The sequence below is a fragment of the Nannobrachium achirus genome (genome assembly GCF_963921795.1).
Source record: "Nannobrachium achirus genome assembly, chromosome: 6".
NCBI lineage: Eukaryota > Metazoa > Chordata > Actinopteri > Myctophiformes > Myctophidae > Nannobrachium > Nannobrachium achirus.
In genome coordinates this window covers 33,658,868-33,681,322 of record NC_137815.1, presented here as the reverse complement: position 1 = coordinate 33,681,322, position 22,455 = coordinate 33,658,868, and the positions used below count along the sequence as shown (strand labels likewise).

General features: G+C 41.1%; 3 protein-coding genes across 3 annotated transcripts in view; all 3 read right to left on the bottom strand.

Moving 5' to 3' along the window:
* crocc (ciliary rootlet coiled-coil, rootletin) overlaps positions 1 to 6,678 on the bottom strand; it is a gene marked incomplete at its 5' end in the record, with an annotated part of 28,502 nt that extends 21,824 nt beyond the window's left edge. The window contains 12 exons of the mRNA XM_080728921.1: positions 168 to 383; positions 498 to 584; positions 703 to 793; positions 1,191 to 1,418; positions 1,977 to 2,083; positions 2,184 to 2,349; positions 2,602 to 2,681; positions 2,820 to 2,903; positions 2,995 to 3,186; positions 5,355 to 5,503; positions 5,844 to 5,970; positions 6,625 to 6,678. Of these exons, the coding sequence (XP_080585047.1) occupies positions 168 to 383; positions 498 to 584; positions 703 to 793; positions 1,191 to 1,418; positions 1,977 to 2,083; positions 2,184 to 2,349; positions 2,602 to 2,681; positions 2,820 to 2,903; positions 2,995 to 3,186; positions 5,355 to 5,503; positions 5,844 to 5,970; positions 6,625 to 6,678 (1,581 nt within the window). The remainder of the gene's footprint in view (positions 1 to 167; positions 384 to 497; positions 585 to 702; positions 794 to 1,190; positions 1,419 to 1,976; positions 2,084 to 2,183; positions 2,350 to 2,601; positions 2,682 to 2,819; positions 2,904 to 2,994; positions 3,187 to 5,354; positions 5,504 to 5,843; positions 5,971 to 6,624) is intronic.
* A 3,975-nt stretch (positions 6,679 to 10,653) lies between these two features.
* necap2 (NECAP endocytosis associated 2) lies at positions 10,654 to 16,690 on the bottom strand. The gene is made up of 8 exons (XM_080728948.1): positions 16,525 to 16,690; positions 14,581 to 14,681; positions 13,929 to 14,033; positions 13,442 to 13,523; positions 13,244 to 13,349; positions 13,022 to 13,160; positions 12,387 to 12,477; positions 10,654 to 11,454 (listed from the first exon to the last, which is right to left on the bottom strand). Exons 1-8 carry the CDS (start codon positions 16,623 to 16,625, stop codon positions 11,412 to 11,414), a joined length of 768 nt encoding a protein of 255 aa, XP_080585074.1. The 5' UTR covers positions 16,626 to 16,690; the 3' UTR covers positions 10,654 to 11,411.
* Positions 16,691 to 19,216: 2,526 nt separating this feature from the next.
* Positions 19,217 to 21,715, bottom strand: LOC308287708 (SUZ RNA-binding domain-containing-like). The gene is made up of 4 exons (XM_080728953.1): positions 21,652 to 21,715; positions 20,816 to 20,865; positions 20,409 to 20,678; positions 19,217 to 20,288 (listed from the first exon to the last, which is right to left on the bottom strand). Exons 1-4 carry the CDS (start codon positions 21,703 to 21,705, stop codon positions 20,177 to 20,179), a joined length of 486 nt encoding a protein of 161 aa, XP_080585079.1. The 5' UTR covers positions 21,706 to 21,715; the 3' UTR covers positions 19,217 to 20,176.
* Between the last annotated feature and the right edge of the window lie 740 nt (positions 21,716 to 22,455).

Genomic DNA, 22,455 nt, shown 5'->3' with positions numbered 1-22,455 from the left:
CAAAGAAATGTCTTCAAGGTACTTCTATTTAATTGGAGGAGGTAACAAACAAAGCAATGCACTGTACATGTTTCGGCACAGAGCCTTCTTCAGTGTTATACAGTACCAAACTGAAACGGAAGTGCCTCTTCAATATGTAATACAACTAGATCATTAAAAGCATTAACCTGTAGCTGTAGCTGCCTGTTGGTTATGGCAGAGCGCAGAGCAGACAGGCTGGACTCTGGGAGAGGAGGCATCGAGGAGGAGAATCGAGTCGGGGAGGAGGATCGCCGTGGAGATGAGGAGAGGTGAGACGAGGGGCCGTGGATCAAGGCCAACAGTGGTGCACTAGAGTTGTCCTGATCAGCCTCTGATGAAGAGTCTCCATCAGACAAGAGAGTCTAAGATGACATTAAAAACAGGCATTTAATTCCTTGTGTGGTATTTCCTGATATGAAAATGTGTTTTTGTGAGAGAAAGTGAGAGTCAGTCAGTGTGTGTTTGTGTGTGTTTACCTGAGCAATGTCACGCAGTGTGTCCAGCAGTGTCTCACTGTGTGCTTTCATCACCTGCATGTCTGTCTCGTCATTGTCGTTCTGTTCCTGAAAACACGAAGGTCAGAATAAGGCACAGAGACCTGGTTGTAGGGATGGAAGGACCTGACAAATATGAACCCAGTACAGTACATCCAGGGGCCATAATAATGGCCCAGTGTCTCACCTCAAGTCTTCTGGTCAACATGGTGATATCTCTGTCTCTCTCATCAATTTGCCCCTTCAATCTCTCCCCCTCTCGCACTGCATCAGACAACCTGATGATTCAACACATTGTTACTTTATTGGCAGTATAAAAAAAACACAAAAATGTAATTGATTGGGGAAAACACCAACAAGGATTATACGCAAGGAAGGCCATAGCTTGTTTCCATTGTGGTCCACCTTCCACCATAGACTGACTTTATCCAATGACGAAACTGTTACAGGCTTGTACAATGTACAATTTAGACATTTAGCAGACGCTCTTAGACAAGCGCGACTTACAATAAGCAAGAACAGCACAAAGTAATAGCCTACATCAAATGCATAGAAATAGTAATCTAAAAAATGCAGGTAGACCAAGAACCTATCGTCAGTCTAACAATAGAATAATCCCCAAAAATAATAATAAAATAAAAATCTAAAATCTAAAAGCCAAGTCATCTCCCTGACCTGGCATTGAGCTCAGTTCTCTCTGCGTCCGTCCTGGTCTGAAGACTCATCAGCTCTGACACTCGTTCTCTCAGCTGGTGCTCCAGCTGTGCTCGCAGAGCGGTCTCCCGCTCCAGCGCCAGGGCCATCCCTCCCTCCCTCCCGTGCACTGCAGCGGACAGACCTGCGCAGGACAACTGGGTGGAGTGGGACACCCGAGCCAGCTCGTTGCGCATGTCTGACAGATCCCTGAGGGTAATATGGGGACAATAGTATAGTGAGAGAGAGAGACAAGAGTGCAATAATATAAGCATTGTATGACCATCATTACAGTAGAACCATATTCTTCTGAACTCAAAAGCCAATGCAAATGTGATACTGTGGCAGTACTTGGGGTGTGGTTTGTTTTCGAGCAACAGGATGGTGCTCTGGTGCAGCAGTTAACACCTGTAATTAAATTGGCCTTTGACGGTCTAGGGTTCTTTAGACAGTGAATCAGCCCTCTTTCTCTTGACTGGGGCTCTGTGACAATAAAAGAACTGTCTCTGTGGAAATGGAACAATGTGAGATTCCACCCCGTGTCACCCCGTGGCGCTCCACTTTCAGTTGACAATAAATCACATCCTACTGCCACAGAAACACGTGGAGACATTCTAAAATATCTCAAGATGTCAACCACTAGGTCCACTTATTATGATTACAAATAAACTAATATTTATGCCCATCTGGCTTAACATAATATGTATCAGCCCAAGCTACAATATAGATCATTTTAAAATATTTGTTGTTGTTGTTGTTAATATTAACCTGTCAGTGGCACTCTTCAGTTCACAGACATGCCTGCGGAATCCAACCACTTGTCGCCACAGTGTCAAGAGACGACTGTGTTCACTGCTGAAATAACTATGAAAAGACTGAAGGAAGCAGAGAGACAGCAGGGACAGATATAAGTAAATAACATGAATTTAATTTATTCAATAAACGTGTTGTTGTTTTAATGTATCCATTCTCCACCTCCTCCTCTCTCCTCCAATCAGACTCCCTTTGCTCCAGTTCCTCTCTGGCTTTTGTCCAATCAACTGTGAGCCTGCGTATGTCCTGGCTGAGAGCCTCATTGGCCAGTCCAGCCTGCTCCAACTGCTCTCGCAACATGGCATTCACTGCAGACAAACTGCTGCTTCTGCAAGGACAACATAATGTACAGTACCTGAGCATTACATAACATTTCTTACTGCAGATGAGACAGACAGAAATATAGCAATAAGTGCTTCATACTGCTGACTATGGTCAGTTAACTGTGGGACAAGGTGGGGATGGAGCGATCTTTCCATTTTTACATCATGTTCCACATAACTTTATGCATTAAAAACAATCACACTAATATAGTATAGATCCCCCAGACAAGACAAGTATCGACATAATGATCAGGTACCTTTGCTGTTCTTCCTCAAGTCGGATTAAAGCATCCTCTAAGTTGCTGCTTTGTTCGTTGTTTGATATTTCACTGTTACCCTGAATACGAAGAAATTAATAACAAGAAAGGTTTATGAGAGACGCTGTGCTTGTTAAATGTAGGCCAGACAATCTCGGAGTGAATCAAATATGCAAGCTTTGTCTAAAAGCTTGAATCGGCTCATAATTGGGACTCACACTGAGCCTGCGTTGCTCCTGTTCAGAAGATCTCTCCTGCAGTGTCTTCTCTAAATCTCCACACCTCTTTTTGTATTGTAGCACCTGAAAGGGTAACAACGTTTCACTCTTCTACGGCTTGAAGCTTTACAGTATGTCACAGGAGGAGAATAGTCTACTGTAAGCAGGGATATACCTTGGCCTGCAACTTCTGTACGAGCTGTGCCTGCCTCTGCTGTCCCTCCTGGTAGGCGGTGAGTTTGCGCTTGTAGGCCGCTTGCTCTTCGTCCAGCCTCCTGCGCAGATCCACGTTCTGTTGGGCCAGGCTGCGTGACTCGGCTGAATCATGATCTCCCTCCCCCGTCTCAAAACGCAGAGTCTGCTCCAACTGTGTATTTGATCAACAGTGAGGAACAGATAAAACATAAGCTCCAAAAACATACTTTTTATTAACGCAACATTTCGACCATTAGGTCTTCATCAGGCAAATATTTGCCTGATGTTTTAACATGGAAGACAATAAAACAATAAATAAAAAGTCCTCATAAACTTACAACAAATCCGAATTTACCACAATTCATGCAATTTTAATTGACAATGTTTCATTTCAAGGCTGTAAGTGATTAAAGGATGACTTCACCCATTTTCAAACTATCTTCATAGAGTTGATCCTCACTAATGCTCATTATAAAATAGTATGATTTTAGCATGAGCATTATTATATTATATCTTCGTATAATTATACCAACTAGAAGCTGGGCCGCCCGAGTCTAGTCGGCGACCTGGCCAACTCGGAACAATGTAAATAGGGAATGAATGCCCCGCCCTTTAATGCAAACCCCATTATACCTGTTTTCATAGGACCCGTTTTGACCATCTGTCTGCCTGTGTCCATTTATGCCCATATATGGAGATATCTGTATCTGTCTGTCTGTCTGTCGGCGTCCATTTTATGTCCATATATGGAGATCACTGCAGTTATAGTTCTGGGTCCATTTTATGCCCATATATGCCCATATATGGAGATATCTGTCTATCTGCGTCCATTTTATGCCCATATATGGAGATCTCTGTATCTGTCTGTCTGTGTCCCTTTTATGCCCGTATATGGAGATCTTTGTGATTCTGCGTCCATTTTATGCCCATATATGAGATCTCTGTCGCCTTTTTGCCCATATATGAAGATCTCTGCACACACAGTACCGGTTGCGGAAAACTCTGATGTCAGACATCAGCTCCGCATACGGGCATTCATTTTATTCCCATATATGGAGAACGCGCGTGCCGGTGGGACGAACGGTTCTCGAGATACGCGGATTACATACATACATACATACACACTCACAGAGATTTTTTGTTGACTCATGTGGCGTACGTGATGTCAGAGCCTTTTATGATGTGATGTCACAATGAGTCAGCGCCGATTTCCTCCGGAACAGCCTGATGTCAACAATCAACCCCGCATAAGGAGATTCCGAACGTTTCGCGCCGGTTCGGGAAAACCGCGCGTCGGGTCGGGTCGAGACCCGGCACTGCACTCCGTGCCGCGGCGGGGAACGCGCGTGCCGAATCTGAAGCCGGTGGGACGAACGGTTCTCGAGATACGCGGATTACAGACAGACACACAGACAGACAGACAGACACGCAGAGACTTCTCGCATTTATAGATAGATTAGCATATACGAAGATAGGTTGAAAATGGGTTTAGTCGTCCTTTAAGTCCGTCTGTGGGTTTTATAAACATTTAATTTAACCGATGAAAAGTATTATTGTGACTAAATAATAAATACATTGGATCCATTGCCACACAATGTTTTACATTGTCCGGTTTCCACGAAAAAGGTTGGTTTGATGAAACTGTCACGTGAGAATGTGCCATTAAGCCTTTTCACAAAACTTGTAAACCAGCCATCAATTACTTTTATAGGGGACTGAGATTTTACAACGGAACTAGATAATTTGTTAGTTCAATTGTGCAAATCTGTCACTGACTGTATGCCTAAATGTGATCAATGCCACAACACACAATTCAGCCTAAGTTCATTAGAGTTTCATTTCGGACCCGATCTTGCAAGGTGCCTTAGGTAATGTTTAATCCAAATCAAGTGTACAACTGTACTGCCCACTCACTACTAGACCACTTCTTCTGACCCTCTAAATCTCCTGTTTACAATCACCAGGGGTGACAAATGCCATAGCAACTACCACTTCAGTTCATTCCAGTCCCTGTAACCAGGGAGACCACCCAATCTCTCCAGAAGAGACAAAGAGAATCCTGAAAACGGGAGAGAGAGGGAAAAGCAACAGTGTTTGTTCTAATCATACATACATAACCTCTAGATAGAACCTGGCTATTTTAGCGTCTAAAGAACCTGGCTCACTTGTAGATCTGCAAATCAATTTTTTATGTAATTTTTTATGTTAACAACACAAATCTTATATAGGGATCCCTGGCACAAAATGTTTTCAAAATGGGGGGTCCTTGACATGAAAAGGTCAAAGTTTTTTAGTTTTAGTCAACGAAATCAACGCTGTGCGTCACTCTCTCTGTCTTACCCTTTCACTAATGGCACTGTACTTGATGGCCAGCTCGTCTCTGTCCGCTCTGCTGTGAGCCAGCAGGTCCTCCAGCTTCCCCAGCTCACCCTGCAGCACGCGGTTCTCCTCCTGAAGGGACATGACCGAGGAGGACATGGCTCCTGCTGCTGACATGTACAAGACACGAGGATAGATAGATACCTTTATTATCCCACGAGGGAAAATCAGTCGCTCAGCAGTTACGGTTACAAAGTTACAAGTATGAAAAACAAAATAGTACTGTTGTGTACGAAGGTAAAAAATAAAAGTGTCCAGAACAGACATTGCTACATAAGTGTCTCGCCGTTATCTCGTCATAACACAAATAGTGATACTTAAAGTACTACTTATCAGTGCAGTGCCAAACAAGAAGAAGCTCAGGTGAGGAGAAAGATTCAGAGCTCAATTCTTCATTGACCTTCAAACATTCTCTAAAGGTGGTCTCTAAAGTGGTCTTTAGTGACTCACAGCTATCGTTGAGGTTTTTGGTGACGATTTCTCGGACTCGTGCAGGTAGACATGTAGGAGTGTCATCAGGGGATGGGCCCCGGAGTGTCAGCCTCTTCTCCTCAGATAGAACACTTTCTTCCAGCTTCTGAAGAAAGGATATTATGGCAATTAACAAGGAGATCATCTGCATGTTGGAACAATATGCTTAACATATTATCAGTGTACACTGTGGTAGAACTATAATCCAAGCATTCAGTGAAAATACATTATAGAAAAGCTTTAAAATCTAAAGCCCTATATACTTTGTTGTACGACAAATAGAGAAAATAGCACATCTACAAGCTCACAACACGTTTCGATGCAACACGTTGTGAGCTTGCAGAACCACTATCTTTGTTATTGTTGAACTTTTTGAATAGTGATATTCCCAAAATAGGGATGGCAGATTGAAAGTGGTTAATTATGCAGCTAATGTCACAAGAGACCAGGTGGTGTCACAGCAGTCACACTAGAGAAATACTGCTGCCTAATGGAAATAGAGCGTGCGCACGCTCACACGTGCACACACACGCACACACACACGTTGATTTGGCTGAATGTTCGACTTCTTAGTACTGACTGTAACCTACTGTATGTTAAATAAACCAGAAAAGAACACAGGAACACAGAAAAATCCCAGCCTACACAGAAGAAATCCTGAATTATTAGACTGTAAAACGGCCCTGCAACTAAAGGGTCCATTTTTACACCAGTTCAATTAACTCTCAAGATTCTTGCTGTGTGTTGTAGTGTACATCACCTGTATCACAGATTCCAGTTTGGAATCCGCCTCTGAATTTTCCGTGGCACTCATAGAAGTTGCAGTTTAGTGGATTATTAATCCTCCTTACAAATTCTCTCCTGTGTGTGTCTTGTCTGTTGGCTCCCACTCAATGTTGTTCAACAGGATTAACCGTTCAATTAATAAAGTAATTAACTAATTCACAAGTTAGAATGTCCTTTCTTTTGAACTGGAAAAATAAATAGAAACCCAGATTTGAACAAAGGAAGAAGGAAAACTCCTACAGCTTCAACGTAACTTGTAAAAGTTGATCATGGCTTGCTCTAGTAAGGTCTGCAAGTGCGCGTCCTGCTTGTGTCCCTCCTCTGTGAGAGTGCCAGGAAGAGATTGAGGACAGTGAGTGGGATAAGCTGGGTTTAGACGACGCTCCCTCCCACTCCACTGTCCACTCTCACATCCCGTGAAAGGTATACTATAGCCTGCTACAATTCATACAAATCCACTCTCACTCATAATTTGTATAGGCTACATGTTTTTTTTTTATTATTACACTTACACTTAGACTTTATTACACTTTTATGGGTCAGGATTTTAGATTCAGGATTCAGAATTAGGCCAAGTGATGTCCGTTAAAATGTAACTATTTGGCCTTAATTCATGTATTATTAAAAGAAGGTATGTTTAAATTGAGCCTATACATTTGCACAACAAACAAGAATAGGCCAAAGCATGCCTACATCAGACCACTTGTTTGCGTTGTCATGGTTACAGACAAGTGGTTCAATATCCCCAACCCCCTCTCCTCTCCAACCAACCTCTTCAATCATCCCCATAATAGACTCAGCCTACAATCATAATAGGCTGGTTTTTGAGGCACAAAAGTTGTATAGTAACTGTTAAATAGTGTTTGAAACAATAATATGCATTATGTGATCAGAAGAACATTCATCAATTTAAACACCACAAACCCAAAAGGTACTGAAGCCTACTGGTTGCTTGAATTTAAGTTAATATGTGATGTATGTGTAGCCTACTTCAAGCATACAAACAAGTACATAGGCTATGTAAATCAATGTATTGAACATGAACAGCTTATGTGGCGCCCTCTATTGATCAACAGACGGGCTGTGATTTGAGTGGGAGTGAGAGAGAGGGAGTCACATTTCACACTCAACTCGAATGAATAAGAACCCTACTTTCACTTTCAGCACCATATGGACATCTGTGACGATTGTAATAACATGTATACAACGATGAAATGCAACATAGCTCTGTTCAGTGTTTACATAATGCTGTACCCCATTCAACTGTATATGTGAGTGTTCCCCTTTTCAACTGTTTTTATTCTGTTTTGACACTTGCTTTGGCAATGTAAACGTATGTTTTGTCATGCCAATAAAGCTCCTTTGAATTGAATTGTAATGATCTCAGATGGAACATTACTATGGGTTTAACAGGTCAGATGAATAGACCTGTTGTTACTTGTTACAATGAATAATACAGTAGCACACAGCCACTCTCATAACGATGCTCAATGCTTCTCCAAATTGAAATTCACCGGAAGGGCAGTAGGGCACGCCCAGTCTATTAAAAAAAGTTTCTAATAACATGATCATGATCGATCCAACACATAATTAATCAAGCCGCATAATCAACTCTACTGAATAGACTCTTTAGCTAAATGGGAGTGTGATCATGTGATAGATCTCATCATACAGCATTTTCCAAAACATAGTTCAGTTCCAACAACACTGCTTTGAAAGAACCCCCTGCACATAAATAAATAATGCGGCGGCAAAGGCATATTTATAGCCCTGCTCCTCACCTTAAACGAGCGTCTGCCTGTTGCATAGGACTTCTCTCCATCTCTTCCCTTCTTGCATGAAGCCACACAGCTACAACCGAACCGAACCCGCCGTTGTGACCGTTAGCAGTTTGTTGGCAGAATGCTACATTGTTCCGAAATCTTCTCCATGCTTTTTCTGGGGAGGGACTTCCAGTTCACACACACTACACTAGCGCCTGAGGATAATCGTTGCCATCGCACATGTATACAAGATCAAAATGCTGTCAACTGGAACTATTCACAATCTAACTAATGTTGTTGTTGGAAGGTGAAATTAATCAAATATCCATTTCGAGACTACTTTTAGCTAGCTTATAGTAGGCTACAGCAAGCTGTCATTTATTCCTACAAGATCGGACCATTTAACTCAGCTGTGTGAAGATGCGTGGATGAGCAGTGGTGCTGATGCATTTATAGTTGTCATTAAGAGCCATGGAGACCAGTGTAGTGCCAATGCATTGTGTGTAGGCTATGGTTACATCATCTATCCACCAGGCCAGGGAGTGACAGTAAATAACACCAAACTAACAGCATATTGTTTATTTACAAGAGAGTGTAAGTTATATTTTATACATTTTATTATGAATCTCCAGAAAAGGCACATGGGAAATATCCATTGCAAACTATAAACATAAGATTCAGAAAATTCCAATTTGGTAAAAGGCACATTGGTAAATGTGTGGACAACAGAAAGAAAACAAACAAAAAAATTATGAATGGGTATGTAAAAAATACAAATAAAAACACAGCCTAACATTTTCAAATCCTAAGACAACCAGATACGCTGGCAATCGTGACTTCTTCTGAACACCATGATGCTACTACACAAGTACATGTCGATTTCGTAGTCTGGCGTGGCCAAGCAATCAGAGATCTGCACCTATACCAATTATGTATGGTGAAACCTAGAGTCACATGTGGGGCCTAGAACTAGAACAGCGGAAAAAAACTCCACCAACAAACCTACGTGCTTTGAAATACAAATCATAATCAGTGTCCCAATATGAAGGATTGCCCCTAAAGTATTAATATGTTTTACATTTTAAATTGTTTCCACAGTTTTAGCGGCTACATTGAATGTAGGTGTCACTACCAGTAGGAATGGGACGATAATCGTTATTGTCGTTTATCGTGATAAAAAGAAAATGCTCACAATAATCGTATCACAGAGATTCAAAGTTTTCGTTGAAATGGTCTTCCGTCGTACACCAGGATGATGAATTAGCTTTTGTTGAGCTGCAAATTCAGTCCCACTTAAACCCTCTATACTTACTTGATAAAACAGACCTGTAAAAAAAGCACATTTGGTACACTCTTATTTCACTCTACACAAATAGATTAGCCAAAAATAGCAGCTCTACAAGCTCACAACATGTTGTGGGCTTGTAAATCGGCTATTTTTGGCAAACATGGGGGTTCGAGTGGTTAACAAAGGTTTTTGATTTATCGCGATAATATTGTTAATCACAATATTTTATTTTTTGCCACAATAATCGTGACATGCAATTTTCATATCGTCACCATCCCTAGTCACCAGACGTATGAATAGGCAGAGATCTCCGATCGTCTGGCTACACTAAACACCTTTTTTATTTATGATTATGAACAAAATGGTCAGGAAAATGTGACTTAACCCATTTAGAACGGGTACACATTATGTGTATCATTATTTTATGCTTTAACTATTGACAAATAGCAGATATACAAGCTCACAGCGCGGCACCGAGTGCCGCGCTGCAAGCTTGTAGATCTGCTATTTTTGAAAAATCTTGAAAATTAGAATTTTGACCCGATTCTGAAAGTGTCTTTTGAATCCTTCTAAGGTTTTTTTGGAAAACCTATGTTTCTATGTCAGCAATCTGGCCAGCCATCGTCAAAGAAAAGGTCCTTTTCACTTAAATGGAGCTCAGTTAGTCTGTTCTTGAGAGACTACTATGTCAGTGGTTCTCAAACCTTTTCATGTGAAGGACCCCCAAAATGATATTTATTTGGCCACGTACCCCCATCTCAAAATATTTAGTTCCGGGGACCACCCAGAAGCAAAATTTGAGTTACAATTTTACAAACGTTCGCTTTGAAATATATCCAAAGATTTGCACACATTTTCACGTCTTTAAAAAAATGGCAGATCTACAAGCTCGCAGCGCGGCACTCGGTGCCGCGCTGTGAGCTTGTATATCTGCTATTTTTCACTGGTTAAAGCATTCAATAATTCTAGGCCTAAATGGGTTAAATCATCTCAGCTTTGCAAGGTTTCCTTCATCTTATAAAAGCAGGAGGAAACAGAGGAACGTAAACACACAAAAAAAGAGCTATGCCTACACAACTAAACACAGCATAAACAATAGAATCACTAATCTTTCACCAAATGACAAAAATAATATTGAGATGAGTGGTGCTGCTGATGCTATGATGAGAAATATGGACATTTGGAACAGGGTCATATCAAGTTTGACATAGCTGGAAGGTATGGGCAACATTAAGAGACCTTATTGAGAGATGACAGGCTGATTTCCAATTTCAGGTGATTCATGGACACAAAATGGACATTTTCACCTGGGTAGGGGGACAAGACAAACATTCCCTTCAAACTTCACTATACCCATCTGTCTCACAGAGAGCACAATTTAACTATATTTGACGCAGCCCTGTCTGACATGGCAAATGATGACACATTTCTGACTGACTACTGAAGTACAAGGCAGCTCCAATTGCATAGTTTACTAGTGTAGGTATTCATCAGAACTGATTGAAAACACTTGCAGTGATGGAGCAAGTCAAGTTTGTTTACAGTTCACCACTTTTCCTTACTTTTGCCGCAATCATTATGTCCATGGAATGTATGGATCCTGAGTGTGTGTGTGTGTGTGTGTGTGTGTGTGTGTGTGTGTGTGTGTGTGTGTGTGTGTGTGTGTGTGTGTTTGTGTGGATGCGTGTGTACATGTGTTTTACGTGACAACTAAAATTGCACCCATCCTGTTTGGACAGTCTCTTTACTGGAGCTGTAGAGAAGATGGATAGAGGATGAATACGAGGGGGAGGGGGGATGGTGACAACAATGAAGACAAACAAAGACATATATATGATGATGCAATCAAAACAAAATTATGAGACAAATGATCTACTGCAGTGATTCTCAACCTGTGGGTCGGGACCCCCAGGGGGGGTCCCCAAATTATTTTGGGGGGTCCCCAGATGGGGTCCCCAAATTATTTTGGGGGGTCCCCAGATGATTCACTTAAAGGAATAGTTCACCCCCAAAATGACTTTTTTTCTATTGATTACTCATGCCATGGAGACTAGAGTTCAATAATAGTTTTAGTTTTTTGTCGCATTCCTAAGACAAAAATGTGATAACAATAAATTTACCCCCATTCGTTCCGGATGGTGACCCGTTTCGAAACGGGTCACCATCCGGAATCAATGGGGGATAAATTTACTCGAATCAAATTTTTGTCTTAGGAATGTGATAAAAACCAAAAAATATTATTGAACTCTACTCTCCATGGCATGAGTAATCAATAGACAAAAAGTCATTTTGGGGGTGAACTACTCCTTTAATGTGCAACATTGTTTTCTCACTGAACAGTAAACAAACCAACATAAGGTTTAAGTGTATAGAGGGTATCTGCACATTTCAAGTGAAAATGTAAGGACTTTTTAATACCTCTAAAATGTCAAATTAAACATTGGCCACATTTTCAAATCTTAGTGGCAGAAATTGTGAAGATAGCCGATCTACATGCTCACAACGCCGCGTTGTGAGCATGTAGATCTGCTATTTTCACAATAGAACCAACCGTATTATATGCCTCAACTATAATGCTCGTCAGGTTGGGGGTCCTCAGTTAAAATATGATTATTTTGGGGGTCACGGCCAGAAAAGGTTGAGAACCACTGATCTACTCTACTCAAAAAAGAAAAAAAAACATACCTGGCACCAGCAGATGTGAAATCTCCCCACATGTCAGGTGTTGGCTGTGCTGCAGGGCCCGGGGAACCAAAGTCTAAAATAGAGGCTGCCGCTGCAGTATGGGGAAAAAACACAACAAAAACAAATCCCTTACAGCAGGGGTCTTCAATGTTTTTCAGGCCAAGGACCCCTTAGCTGAGAGAGAGACGAAGCAGGGACCGCCACTACGTATTGTATAGAATTGTTTGACGGCACTATGATCAGTAATATGTTAGAATCATGTTATTGTATATTTTCAGACATTTAACCACTTGAAGACCTTTCACTCTGTACTCGGTCTGCTCTTTTTTCCCCTCCACACCAAATAGCTTTTCTGAAAATATCCTATGTACAAGCTTGTAGATCTGCTATTTTTGGTTAAGATCTCCTCAGAATAGGGATGCTAGGGGTCAAGTGGTAAATGTAGGAACACTTTTAAATAAATCCTGTCACAGAAAGATTTGGCGGCCTCCCTGTAGTAACTGACCTCATAGGGTCCCCCTGTTGAAGGCCCCTGCCTTACAGCTAACAGATCTGTAGTCAATACGCAAAGGATATCATCTGTATCAAAGTTTAACGAAGACTGCGGTGAAGAGTTAGAAAAACACAACACTCACCAGCGTTTATTTGTGTAGCTGGGGTTGTTTGCTGGCTTTCAGGAGGTGCGTGGAGGCCTCCAGCCTTTGGTCCCGGGGGAGGTGGGAGAAGACCGCCGCCCATGGGCCGTGATTTTGCGCCGTCCTTCTTTTTGATGTTCTAAAGAAATATACATTGGAGTTTTTAAATGTCCTTTTCTTAAAGTGTATTTCTTTACCATTCTTAAACAGTGTGAAGCTCACCCCAATGTTGATCTTGATAGTCTGTCCCTCTTTAAAACCAAGATCCAGCGGTGGTGCCGCTGGAGAGGCTTCTTGTTTTGCCAACTCACCCTCTTGCTTTACCCACCTTCAGGGTCAAAAGTGACAAGAGTTTCAGAGTGTGTTTTGTGATTCTAACTGAAACACACAGTAAAATCCAGAGTGATCCGAGCAACTTACTTAAAGTGGTCTTGTAGGGCCACGTTGAAGTCAAAGGAGTCTCCACGATCAGCAAACCCCAAGCCAATAAATGCGTGACGTCCTTAATCCAACATGTCCCAGAAAGATAAATAAACATTAGGGTCCATCCATGGTGATAACTGCGTTAGAGTACTTTAAGGATGATTTGATTAGGACAAAAAACACCCAATTTCCAATAGCTTGCTTTTGAATGAATAAGTGTTGTTTCTTTATTTCAAAATAAAATCACACATCTCCTTATGGTGTGGCTCTGCAGGAGTATAATCGTCTCTAGAAAAAGGTCTGTCTGTGTGTGTGTGTGTCCGGAGCTAATCTCGCAAACCGCTAGAACAAACACCGCCAAATCTCTTGTGCACACTGCCACAGAAGTACCTCTTCACACAGTGTATATAATATAAGAGTTGAACATTATACTACAAAAAATTATATAAATATTCATGTAGTAATTCTTATTACAATGACTTACCATTGCCATCCTCTATTCGTATCACAAAATATCTACTGGAGTCTGTAACTGCTTCAACAATAATTCCAGGATAATGGTCCACGGGAGCCTGGGCAAAAAGCTCTCCTGAAAAACACATTTATATTCATCATTGCCTCACATACTTTGCAGTTTTGTTGTGGATATTTTGCTGAATAAAGCAAAAAAGAAAGATCTTTTGTGATATATTCTGGTTATCAGTGGAAAATAGGGCTGTCACGATCATGACATGATTCAATCATGACATGGGAGACACAGAGAAGGAGAGAGAAATAGAGAAAGAGCTGCCTTAAAAGGCCAGTCCACACCAATGCAACTACTTGCGTCTACTTGCAACAATTATCCCCAATGGCAGTTGCAAGGAGTTGCATTAGTGTGACATGGCCTTAAAACTGTTTTGTTGCAAGGAGTTGCATTGGTGCAGTTTGGCCTTTAACTGTGTTTTAACAGCGGGTGACAGCCTGGCGTTTCCATCTATCCAGGGATTATGTAATAATTTTGACAGGCCTAGTGATAAAGTGAAGGAAACGTTTAAGGTTTTCAAGATTGACAATATATTTGTCAATAATGTTTCTTTTCTTCAAGAGTGTATTAGTTGTTCTCCAATGTAGCCAACATAACAATGAGTAGTTACCTGTGTTTTTGTCCTCTAGCTTGATGAAGGCTACCTTTCCTTTGGCAGTGATCTTCAGCCTGCCACTCCATGAAGGTTCGTCCAGCTTCCAGTCTGCTGCCCTGGAACAAGACAAAAACAAAACTCCTTTATGACCCTGGCTGTCTGTCATAGGGCAAGTAGACTATGTATAACTCAATTCATTCAGCTACAGCAGTGGTTTTCAACCAGTGGCCCTTGAGGGGGTTCCCGGTGGTCCCCAGCTAGATGATGGAGTGTTTGGTAACCAAATGGACCACCCTTATAGATCTTTAACTCTTGAGTGTTACTGTAAAATGAAACCATCTGAGAGGCTAAATCTCATCAAATGGTGGTCCGTGGCTCAAATGCCGAATAAATACGCCCTCATATGAAAAGGGTTGAAAACCAGTGAGCTAAAGTATAATGATTTGATGGCAGGAGGAAGTGAGAGTCTGAGGAGAGGATTAACCTTTATGCTTCCTCTAAACAGCCCAGAATCACAGACATCTTTTGTCAGAGCACAGGAACATTATATGTTGTTAAAAAAATGGTCAGGCACATATCACCGGTGCTTAGCCTACTGCATTCAGGGGTTGACAGTGAGTAACGGTTTCCTGACTGCCCCGTGGCAAGTAAGTTAAGTAAAACGTTCGGGCAAGTAGAGTTTGTTTTCAGGTTGCCCGACTGGCAAATGTGTTTTAGTGGGGAAGCAACTGTCTTTAGTTCGCTATAAACAGAGCACAAGATGTCTGTGGAATTTGAAATAAGAGAGAGCAGTTGACCTGAAATGCAGGTTTTTCTTTTTTTAAGAATTTTCACTGTTGCTACAGTTGTTAATAACATCAAACAACAAGTGTGAATCCATAGTCTTAATAGCTATTGAGATATTTGGCATAACTATTGGGTAAAGTAAATTAAAAAGTGTTAAAATTAACGGTAATTCTAAATGCAATCTGGCTAGCCATCGTCAAAGAAAAGGTCCTTTTTCTGGTGTATGGAGAACCGGAAAGATTGGAGACTCCGATGGAAGCTCGTCTGAGGACGACCGAGAGAGAGATAGAAGTCTGTTCTTGAGAGAAAATTCAAAATGTACCTATCAGGATTCAGGATTTTTCTGGGCAAGTGGGCATGACCTTTGGGCAAGTAGAACATGGCCTGTACTTGCCCTACGCGGGCAAGTGTCTCTGAGACCTTGCACTTAGTCAAATGCACCTAGTGTCAACCCCTGTGCATTTGACATATCCAGCTGAAGGCAGCAGACATATTTCTCACAGTATCATGTACAGCAGCCCGTCCCTAACAGGAAGAACCAAGATGATAAAGCTGATTGACATTAACAACACTGCTCAAACCCTGACAGTTGAGTTACATGTAGTTAGTTAGTAATCGTTTATTTTGACCATGCATCTACATCAGAATCCACAACATCACATACATCAACATAAACAAAACTGTAACATAGTTAAAGGTGATCATGATGATGTTGCACTACATCAGATCTGCAACAATACATACAACACTCACATAGTCTTTCGCTCAAGCACACACACACACACACACACACACACACACACACACACACACACACACACACCAGACCTGTTGTCCTGTTAAACGCCTCAGTTTGCGATTGACGACTACGCCTGTCACGTGATTATTGCCCAAATAACGTACATGTTGTACTACTGTAACTCAGTCAGCTCGCATAATAACTATGAGTAGTATAAACGCAATGCTATAGTCGATCACACGAGTGTGACCCAGTCTGTAAAACACTCCCTCATAAAGACAGAGGTTGCAAAATTGTTCCTCATAGCAGCAGGCTTCCTGATAAGATTATTAGACGGCGTTAATGTTAGCCAAGTTAGCTTGGCTGATTGACACTATGGCAGTTAAAATGTGTCAGCTACCATAAGTTCTTCTGACCAAACCACGTCAGCTTACCGATATCCACGGTTAGATGCGCGAGGTGGAATCCGGTACACGTGAACCTCCGGCTTTACGCAGACAATAGATTCATAACTGTTGTCATCTGCCAGTGCCATTTTGCTAAGTTTTACTTTTACTAACAACAAAACTTCCCGAAATTCAATGGACGAGCCTGACTTGATTAGAGAGAGAGGAGGGGAGGGGAAGATCGAGGAGCCACGGAGCTCACATCACAGTGCCCCATGTGGTGAGGATGGTCGTGTGTGTGTGTGTGTGTGTGTGTGTGTGTGTGTGTGTGTGCGTGTGTACACGCGCGAGCACCCACGCACATGTTTGTGTGTGTGTGTGTGTGTGTGTGTGTGTGTGCTGTGTGTGTGTGTGTGTGTGTGTGTGTGTGTGTGTGTGTGTGTGTGTGTGTGTGTGTGTGTGTGTGTGTGTGTGTGTATTCATGTATTATTATATTCTATACATAAGGGTATATTCAGGTCTCACCCATCTTTTATTTTTATTTTTCACTTGAATGAGGGATTCATACATTCTATGGGTTGTCTTTTCTTAGATGGACAAATTTCCAAACTATCTTTTGACCTCTTTATCTGTTGTCAATAGATATTGATACATTTTCAATGTGAGAAATCCCAAATAAAGAAACACCAGACTCATATAAAATATACTTTAAGTTGAATTACTACAGGATATTCTAAATTGCTTATGAAGTAAACTAATGTTGATGTCTACAATTCCTCCAATAAGTGTTACTGTATGCTTCCTGTAAGTTACTGTAAGTCCTTTATATGATGGTGTGGTGTTTAACTGTACATTTATTTATGTTTATATCAGAAATAAAGTATCAGCAATGGTATATCTTTTTCTGTCTTTATTTAAGGACAGTTCAAAATGACAGTGGTTTTCAACTTTAAAAATGAAAAGCAGATGACATAAATTCAGCCTTGACAGGAGGCTATGAAGCAGTATTACTTGGATTTGCTACTTTGTGTTCTCAAACCCTTTTGAATATCAGCATCTTTTTGGTGGCTCAGTGTGCCAAGGTCACAGACCACGTTTTTATTGTTTGGAAAATTAACAACCTTGCATGTCACCCCACTGTTTCTCTTCATTGTAACTATACACATTCACAAAACCTGTGTATGACTGTCTGTTTGTACACCCCATAACAAACACGGGCACACTGTCCGACCTAGGACAAGGCATATCACTCTACTGTGTGAATTCAGCCTAGGAGGCCCCAATCTGGCTAGCCATCTCAAAGAAAAGGTCGGTCCTTTTCACCTCTAGGCAGAGCATAGAAGTCTGTCCTCGAGAGACTAATGAGGCCCTGACAAGTAACAACATCATGGATCCGCTTATCTCAATGTATAGCAAATCAATCGGTCTATCATAGTGGGTACAGCATTGGGTGCTCCGACAACAAGTAACAAGTTCAACAGGTGGGGTGTGTATTCCCAACTTGTATCGTTCACAACTTGCATTGTTCCCAGTAAGCCAGTGCCTGTTTAGAATAACACATTGATTGTAATATCTAATGTTACTAGTATTGTGGTAAGAGGTACAACACTGGGTACCCTACTCCAACAACGGGTACAGCAAGAACTTTGACAAAAGTTACAACCGCTATTGCATTACCGGGTGAGACATGCATTCTTGCACTTGCACTGTTCCCGACTTGCATCGTTCCCGTTATGAGCTTTTAGATAAGCAATTTTTAATATTAGTCATATGAAGAAGTTTATAGGGCTTAAGTGGTTATGGCATACAAAATGAAATAAGTTAATTTCTTCATTGGTCACTCAACACTGAATTTCTGCCCAACAGAATGAAAGTTAGCTATTACGCCATTACAATTTGACATTTTGGCACTTAATACTGTATATCAATATTACCGCCTAACTACAGCACTCAATTCTTTTATATCTATATTTCATTGAAATCACCATGTGACAATTCTAGTCTTGACAATAAATCAAGTCCTGCTATAAACTCCATTCAATAAAAGGTGACAGGAGAGTCATATTCTAGTCTACATCAAGGGCTTGACAGAGGCAAAATGGAATTCATGTTAAAGCTTATTGGATACAATTTTGGTTTTGGTCTTCCAATGTTCATTTTAGGTATTGCCATTTATTCTACCTACTTTTCGTTTCCATTATCAACTTGGCTGACCCCCACAACAATCCTAACCAACCAGTCAGGACTGTTTACCGAGGTCACCTGTTTTTTTTTTCCTTTTTTCAGATGAACACCTTGCTGGCACTGTTGGCCTGCTACCCTACACCAACTGCTACCTTTACACTTGAAGGTTACTCGCCGCATGGAGACATGAATTCATGGATATTTTGTTTTTGTCGCATTCCTAAGCCAATAATTTGATGAATGTAACACACTGTAAAGTGCTTAGGATAAAGGTACTATAGAAACATGTGAAGAGTAGTATGAAAAGTTGCTATAGAGCTATATAGATAGTATTACAGCTGGCTGTAAGAGGTTTGGCTTGCAAGGTGTATTAGAAATAGGAAGGCTAAGCAAAAGCTGACATGTATACAGTACTGCTTTTCAATTTTCAATCTACTTCATTGTATTTGTTCCTTCCCAACATGTCATTTCCCAATTTTACATGTCATTTCCCAATTTCAGAATAGATGAAAAGTGTTACAAGTAACACTTTTCATCTATTCTATACCACGTCATTTTTATACCACTTATAAATGGTGCATTTCTGCCCCAAAATGCCAGTTAAAAGAATACATTAAAGGAACTAAACTATATAAAACAAAAGACAATTAAAAAAATAAAAGTAATTATTCTTAGGCTGTCTTTAAAAATAACCCATGGGTTTGTTTTATATTTATTGCTGTATCAAGGTAAGACCTAGTGGCACACTGTCTCCTCCTTACACAATTGATGGCCAGAGGCCTTGTGTCCAATGAACACCCTTTTTCTAGCGAGTAGCAATAAAACAGAGGCTTGTGGTTCTAGATACTGCTGCTATGCATCTTAAAACGTTATTTGAAGGTGCACTTTTGCACACACACATTTGTTTGGGAATGTTTGCAGCTTCTACTTCTAGTGTCTACGGCTCTGAGTGCTAAACACAGGCTTGAAATCACAAACAAGAATCCAATACTTTAATGGACACAAAGCCGTACTCCACGTTGCATCAGTGATATGGCCAGCTCAGGCGTTCACATGTCTCCTGAGAATTACCCCAATTTTTCTAACTTTTCTTATTCTCCTGGAGGGATTGCGAACCCGATGCCCTGGCTTAAAAGTTATAGCAAATGACATAGTTAAGGGCGTCATAGGGCTGCTCGTCGTGGTACATCGTATCACAGTGTGAGGGGACCTGAGGCAATACTCTGTTCACAGCGTGGAACAGAAGGGCTTTCTGATCCCCTTTCCAATGTTACACACAGGAAAGAGACAATGCAAAAAGCAAAGTGCATGCCAGGCAGCAGAGTGAAGAGGGCACCAGTCTTCATTTCATTGAGTATTCCATCTTCATATTTCTAATGTCAGTCAATAATTATCATATGCCAACACTCTGCTCTTCACAAACAATGCCACTTACACATGCCCTTTAACCTCCACCCTACATGACCACTTGGGAGCGATGGACGATTTCCTCTCAACAGCCATCTTGTTCTTGTATTTATCTGCAGAGGCGGAAGCCTGAGGTACCATCTGGGCCGATTGGTTGACGGATCAATTGATTGTTTGGACGAACTGGTTCCGACGTCTGCTGTGCATTCGCACGAATGTGTCTGTAGACGAATTAGGTCAGATCAAGAATTGCAGACCAGCATTATACAGTATAACCCACCCACACACACACACATTATTACCGATAGTATAATTGAAAAATCTAAAAAAGAAAAGTGTACCTTTCCTGACATGGTTTGTCCTGGGGCGCATCTTCAGAACTGGCACTGCCTAATATTCTTCTACGAGCCTCCGCATACTCTGCCTCCCGTTGTGCCAGAGACTTCATGTGTTGAGAGGGACGGGAGGAGGAGGGAGCAGAGTTTCCTGTAGTGCCATTAGAAGGACGCTTCAAAATTCTAATTTGTGGTGGCGGTGCTGCAGGCAGAGAATCATCCTGAATTACAATGGCAGTCCGCACGGGTGAGCAACCTGAACTCAAACTGGACTTCCTACGTGGCAGAGGCAGAGAGAGAATACAACCATTAATTAATAACTTGTGGCTATATAGTATATACCTAGCCACTGTAGTCACATTTATCATGTATAGGCCTATCTATTTTTGCAAAAATCTTCCCTCTTCACTTACTTTGAGCTTTGATTTAGTTTGAGCTTTGCCTCAAGTCTTCTCTCTATTTCCTGAAGAAAATAACAAGAACAACAAGAACACTTAATAGGAATATCTGGCATGTGAAAACATTGGATCCGGTCATATCATATCGCAATAGCCTATGTACGATGTTATGTTGCTGATTGTGTAAGCTTCCCTCCTGGCATGCTAGATATATAAAAAACTGCCATTTCATTTGTGGAAAACAACTACTTGAAATGTCCCTGTGCTACAAATAATGAATACTTCAACTCCTTATTTCAGTGGTTTTGTATTTTACACAAGGGTCTGTCTCTGATCACACCTACAATAATAAACCATTACTTTATTAAAATGTCTCTCTTTCACACACACACACACACACACACACACACACACACACACACACACACACACACGTACACACGCGCGCACACACACGCGCGCACATTTTTAGAAGCTCAGTTGTTTAAATTGTGCGACTGTTGTTTCCGCAATGGGTGGGGCATATTTAGTGGTAGGACATTGGAATATCGACGACTTTTTTCTTTCTCGATTGTACTACACTATTTAGATGAAGGTGTGTACACAGCTACAGTTTGTCCACGTCAGGAAGTTGTTTTCAGGGAATCTCTAGATAAGAAATGAACGCAGTCCGTCTATCTATGCTAACTGGGGCCTTGAGCCCGTGTGCAGGAGGAAGGAAGTCAAGCTAATCTGTACACATTTGGAAACCTCGAATTTTAGACCGATAAAGAAAAACACTAAACTACCTGCCTATGAATATGGAATCATCGCTATGCAGCCCAGCTCGTTAGAAAATGAAACTTTCTTACCCCGCTATCTGCAGCTTCTTCCCAGTTCTCTGCAACCTCCTCATCCTCCATCATGTTTACAAAGATTTTCCTTTGGTTTTTCTTTTTCTTCAGGGTTAGGTGATTTCCCTCATATCCGCTGAGGCCGTTACAGCGCTCTTGCGGTCTGGAGTGGTAGAGCAGGCTACAGATACACCACTCAGTGCTGCGTGATCAACATTGAGCATGTCAATGTGTGTCTGTGTAAGTATAAGTAACTATAGTCGAGGACCCACATGGCCAAAAGCTCAAAGAAAAGAGGGGTACCTGTGATTTTCTGCCGTACTTTTTATTTCAGTTTTATCTATTAGGTTGGTCATTAAGGTCCACAGAATGAGAGGCCTGCTCTGCCGGAAACATCGCGAAAAAAAGTTATGGTCATTTGTATTCACTGTCCCATTGACTCCAATACACTGTGACTACAGAGGAAAAGAAAAATATTTAAAAAAGAAAAGAATCTACTTTAAGTAGCATGTGAGGGGTCAAACTGGGGGTTCTTAATGATTCTGAATCCATTGCAAGCATTTGTTTTGCATGAAAAACATTCCTTGGGCTACATTTCGACCCCAGAAAATGGTGAAAAGTGATGAGTCATCAAAGAAAAGTTTAAAAAATCCATTGCAAGCATTTGTTTTGCATGAAAAACATTCCTTGGGCAAAAATTCAGACCCAGAAAATGGTGAAAAGTGATGAATCATCACCTATTTTTAACTTTTTTTTGATGACTCATCAACTTTCACCATATTCTGGGGTCGAAATGTAGCCCAAGGAATGTTTTTCATGCAA